A 5,357-nucleotide genomic window follows, 5' to 3' on the forward strand; every position below is an offset into this window, starting at 1 on the left:
CCATGGTCTCCCGCTGCTCACCAGCTCTTCTAATGACTAGCAGACTAGCTAGTGAGATTCCTGCTAAGCCGTTGCCGCATACAACGGTCGAGTGGTTGCACGATGGTTGGGTTAGGCAAGATGACACAACAACTTGGTCCTTAATTTGTAACAAGATGGATATCTCCCAACCTTGCTCAACCACAAAGGTACGAGCCCAACTTATTGGCATTTCACACAAGAAACACCCATCCATCTCATCTAAGCATGTCTTTCCTTCATTTCCGAAAACCTATTTTCCCTTTTTAAAACACTCACATCTTTATTCTTTAACAAAACACATTGTAGTCATGGTTGAATTGAGTAACAAGGTCCTAAGCATTCCAGCAGTAATTATCATCCAAACAGAGCAAATCATATTTAGCGATAATTATAGGACAAGCAAGGAATAATCATAACCATCAAGGGGTGGCTATCCAACCATGTTTCAGCAGTAAAACAATATACGATTGATACAACAGGCCAATAGGTTGTGTTTGAAAATTTAGGATAAATATGCATCAAAGGGCGAGATTGGACTTGCCGTCCTCAAAACCTTCCGGGAGTTCCTGCTCGCGGTGCTAGTCCTCGGGCTCGAGCTCACGGTCAAACTCTTCCTCGTGCTCCTCCTCGGGTACTCCGCGATCTACGGCACACACAATCGAGCACACAATGAATAAAAGAAAATTAAAGTTTTACCCGTTGAGCTTCGAACAGAGAACGCGAACGGAAAATAGAAGGGATGAATATTTTCATGAAATTTGGAGATGATTCAGCGGATGTATGTTGGAGGATGCCGTGGTCGAATTTGGGATTAATTGGAGGAAGTTTGGCGCATGAAATGATGAGATAACCGTGTATTAGGGGCTTAAAATGAGGTTTAGGACTAAACTGCGAGAACCAGGGGCCTATTTGTAATAATTTTTGGGAAGTGGGAGGGCTGATCTGTGAAAAGAGTTTGAGAGAGGTGGGAGGGTTATTCCGTGAATAGGAAGAAGTAGGGGGTTAGATCGAAATTGAATGGAAGTTTTCCCTTCTTCTTCTTTGACTCGGTACAGGAGGTGTGTGTGTGTGTGGGAGGGGGGGGGACGGCCGGCGGCGGGCCAGCCGGCCTAGCTCGCCGGCAGTGAGGCCGGGCGGCGGGGGAGGGTGTGGGGGACCCATTTTGGCCCTCACCTTGGGCGGATGGTGATGGGAGAGGGGGTGCCGGCGGTGGACAGGGAGGCGGTAGCGGCGTTCCTGGTGGCGGCGCGCAGGGGTGGTGGAGCAGGGGGCAGCAAGCTGGGAGGGCGGCGTTGGTGGTGTGGAGGAGCGGCGGGGGCTCTTCCCCTTTTATAGCCGGCGGGGGCTCGATGGCCGGCGGGCCTTCAATGGTGGCCGGGAATCTCGACCGGTGGCATGCCGGAGCGGAGCTCCGCGTGAAGGGCATGGCGGGGCCGGCTCGATCAACGAGGAGCACAAGGGCGACGACCGGCATGGGGAGGCGCGCCGGGGAAGGGGCGGCGTGCAGCGGCCGGCGCGCGGTGCGGGACGACAGCGCACAGGGGCCTGGTGGTGTACAGCAGGGGGCGACCAGGCGAGCGATGTGGGGTCGGGCGGGCCAGCGGGCGCGCGGGGCCGGGTGCGAGGTGGCCTGGGCGAGCGGCGCCAGGAGATGCGGGCGCAGGGGCGTGCGCCAGAAAGAAAGGAGGGAAAAGGAGGAAGAAGGAAGAAGGAGAAGAGAAAAAGAAGAAAAAGAGAAAGGGGAAAAGGAGAATGGGAAAAAGAAAAGAAAAGAGAGGGAGGGTCGGCGAAAAGTGCGGAAAGCAGTTGGGCACGCGTGACAGATTTTGACGGGCACGCGGCGAAATTTGCGGAGGGAGAAAAAGATGACTGTCGGCGTTGGGTGTCGGGACGGCGGGGTCGCCGGGAAGGAAAAGATTTTGGGGAGCTCAACGGTTGAAAGATTTTTGAAAATAAATTTTTAGTGGGTGATTTGAGTTAGTAGATTTTACGAACGTTACAATTTCCTAAGAAGCTAGCTTTCCAGCTTTCCGAAAGCCAGTTTAGCAGTTGGACTATTTGTTTTAGCTTTCCAGCTCCTGGCTACCAAAAGCCAGAAAGCTAACCCGAGAAGCTGAAACAAACAGGATTTTAGTCTTCTGTTAAAACTTAGGGTGCATGATTAAATAAAATTGTGACATAGGAGGTGCTGGTGTACAGACTTAGGATCTTGTTTACTCGAATTTTGGGCTTTTTTTCTTTATATAAAGATATAGCTACTTCTTCCTAGGTATTCTCGTTTTATTTGACATAAAAGGGGGATTATATTGACAAATCAGTAGCAGAAGGGCAAGTTTAAAGTTTACGGCAGTATTATAAAAGAATTGGCGTTCTTTTCCCATGTTTGTGATGTATTTGGGGCACTGGAATTTTGCAAGATCCTTAGAGGATTTCTACCTTTTTCTTGAAGAATTAGAATCCCATCGAAATTTCTATGTTACAGACAGGGATTTAACAAGTAATGACCTGGATACCCAGCAGTGGTATACTACGCCTAATATCAGGATTTGATATCAACCGATTTAAACTTTCTTTCTTTTTTCAGAAAAATACCGGAGCAACGAGAATTGTCGTCCTATGTCAATCAAACCCACACCAAATTAATTAGATGAACTCAGAAGGAGACAGAATTTTCTAAGGAAGGAGAAGGGAGTAGGGGCTAGGACTCGGGAGACTGACAGGAACACGGGGAAGGGGGAAACCGACTCGTAGAGACCTGCCGCGGCCGCGTGCTCGTGGCTGACTGTGCAGCTGCCTAGAGAGAGTTTTCAAAGGACAGGTAGACGGCCGTCGAGGAGAAGCAGGGTGCCGGATCGGAGATTCGATGACTTTCCCTGCAGGGATGGCAGTCGGGCGGGTTTGCAACTGAAACCTGTGGGTTTTGGACCCGGCAGGAGCGGGGGCGGATTTATTTTTGCACCTGCAAGTCTGCGGGCTCGGGGACCCGAAATAGGGTGGGGTGGGGCGGGTTTTAACTTTCCCCCGCGGGTGCCCATTGGGGTCCGAAGTTTATTTCTAGCCCACTGGAAATGCAGCCCAACCCACGTAAGAAACCTAAATATATAAACCGGAACCTCCCCGTCTCTCCCGTCTCCACCCCGCGCCGCCCCCGCCCTCTCCCTCGGTTCCTCTCTCCGCCCGCGGCCCGTCCGCCCCCGCCCCCTCCCTGTGCGGCCGTCCGCCGGCCCCTCCCTCTCCGCCCGTCCCCCGCCCCCTCCCCGCACCGCCCCCTTCCTCTCCGCCGGTCCGCCGCACCCTCCCCGCGCCTCCCGAAACCCTAGCGCACGCACCATGGCGGCGGCGGCGGCGCAGCAGAAGATCCGGTGGGGGGAGCTCGAGGAGGACGACGGCGGCGACCTCGACTTCCTCCTCCCTCCCCGCGTCGTCGTCGGGCCCGACGAGAACGGCTTCAAGAAGGTCATCGAGTACCGCTTCGACGACGACGGCAACAAGGTCAAGGTCACCACCACCACCCGCGTCCGCAAGCTCGCCAAGGCCCGCCTCTCCCGCAGCGCCATCGAGCGCCGCCAGTGGCCCAAGTTCGGCGACGCCCTCAAGGAGGACGCCGGCTCCAGGCTCACCATGGTCTCCACCGAGGAGATCCTCCTCGAGCGCCCCCGCGCCCCTGGTATGGATCCCCCCTCCACTCCTCGATCCGCCGCCTCCATTTCTGATCTGTTGCATCATGTTTTTGTTCGTCACCTGTTCTTTCTATTGCTAGCAACTAGGCGCGATCGGTATCTCGAATATTTCGATTCATTTCTTAGTTCTGTAATTGCAGATAGATGCAGTTGCTGTGAAATTGGGGGCCGTTGGATGGCTTTGTGTACATGTTCGTCTATTCTAGATAGACAGGGTTCGCGGTGTCGAACATTTCTAATTAGGCCTTGTAGGAGCAACAAATTTCGTCATGGTTCTATTCATCCCATTCCAATCACCTCTTGAGTGATGCGATAATTGTGTCACGGAGCACTTAAAATTACCATTTCATTCTGGCTGATCATCTTTGTCATACTGGTGATTCCTGCTGTTGTTTTAACTGAGCTACAATTAGCAGCCATTCAATAAAATTTTGGCAGATCTATTTTTGTTTCATATCAAAGACTCGAATTGCATTCCATATTTCATTGATTGCGATCTCCATTTGATGCAGTTGTACCACTGACTGCAAGTTATCTCAGTATGAAGAATTATTTGTTATGTTACAACTTACATGAGCTCCTGAATGCTCACATGCCGCAAAAATAACACACCATTTCTTCTTGATGTGCTTACTATTTCTCTTTCCAGCATTCACAAATTCAGGCATAGTTAAGTTACATTTGTCTATCAATCTGCCAAAGCATTTTTCAGCTAAATAGTGTACATCTTACGGTTACAGACCTGTCAGTTAGCCATTGTAAATGCTCTGCTTAATGTATTCATCATCTTTTTTTTTGTGGGTTATGGGGCCTCTAAACTCGCCTGTATTAAACTTTGGTAATCTTATTATCTTCATGCCTTGTGCTTGCATATTTGCTAACTGCCCACTCATTTGTAGGGAGCAAAGCTGATGAACCAGCTGCATCTGGTGACCCACTGGCTGTGGCAAGCAAGGGAGGTGCTGTTCTCATGGTTTGCAGAACCTGTGGCAAGAAGGGCGACCACTGGACCTCAAAGTGTCCCTACAAGGACCTTGCGCCACCGACTGAAAGTTTCTCGGACAGGCCTCCGACGTCCGATGGCCCTCCTGCTGCAGGCGGTCCTGCGAAGGGAGCATATGTTCCCCCTACCTTGAGAGGTGGCGCTGATAGGAGTGGTGGAGATTCGATGCGCCGTAGGAACGATGAGAACTCAGTCCGTGTCACCAACCTCTCAGAGGACACCCGTGAGCCCGACCTCCTCGAGCTGTTCCGCGCGTTCGGCCCTGTCAGCCGTGTCTATGTCGCGGTGGACCAGAAGACTGGGTCAAGCAGGGGGTTCGGCTTCGTCAACTTTGTTCACAGAGAGGACGCGGAGAAGGCGATCAGCAAGCTCAATGGTTATGGTTATGATAACCTTATCCTCCGCGTTGAGTGGGCGACGCCAAGGCCCAACTAGTTTTTTCGCTGCTACCTACTTACTAGAGTTGCATATTTTCGCAAAGAAGTGCTACATTGGTATGTTGTTTGGAATAGCACTTGTGTCATGCGCATATGCTGTGTCGTAAAAACCTGCTGTTAAGTGTTAATTTTGGTTGGACGTGGATAATTACACTCGCTGCTGTTTTGTTCTGCTGTCTCTGCTGTCTTTATTCATTTTGTTTGGTGCTCGGTGCA

General features: G+C 51.5%; 2 protein-coding genes across 2 annotated transcripts; one reads left to right on the forward strand and one right to left on the reverse strand.

Moving 5' to 3' along the window:
- Positions 1–505: 505 nt before the first annotated feature.
- LOC111257104 (sulfated surface glycoprotein 185-like) lies at positions 506–1,977 on the reverse strand. Its single transcript, XM_022826181.1, has 2 exons — positions 1,195–1,977; positions 506–664 (listed from the first exon to the last, which is right to left on the reverse strand). Exons 1-2 carry the CDS (start codon positions 1,493–1,495, stop codon positions 600–602), a joined length of 366 nt encoding a protein of 121 aa, XP_022681916.1. The 5' UTR covers positions 1,496–1,977; the 3' UTR covers positions 506–599.
- A 1,188-nt stretch (positions 1,978–3,165) lies between these two features.
- LOC101761219 (eukaryotic translation initiation factor 3 subunit G) lies at positions 3,166–5,357 on the forward strand. Its single transcript, XM_004964473.1, has 2 exons — positions 3,166–3,688; positions 4,601–5,357. Exons 1-2 carry the CDS (start codon positions 3,352–3,354, stop codon positions 5,137–5,139), a joined length of 876 nt encoding a protein of 291 aa, XP_004964530.1. The 5' UTR covers positions 3,166–3,351; the 3' UTR covers positions 5,140–5,357.

The sequence above is a fragment of the Setaria italica genome, chromosome IV, assembly GCF_000263155.2.
Source record: "Setaria italica strain Yugu1 chromosome IV, Setaria_italica_v2.0, whole genome shotgun sequence".
Lineage (NCBI taxonomy): Eukaryota > Viridiplantae > Streptophyta > Magnoliopsida > Poales > Poaceae > Setaria > Setaria italica.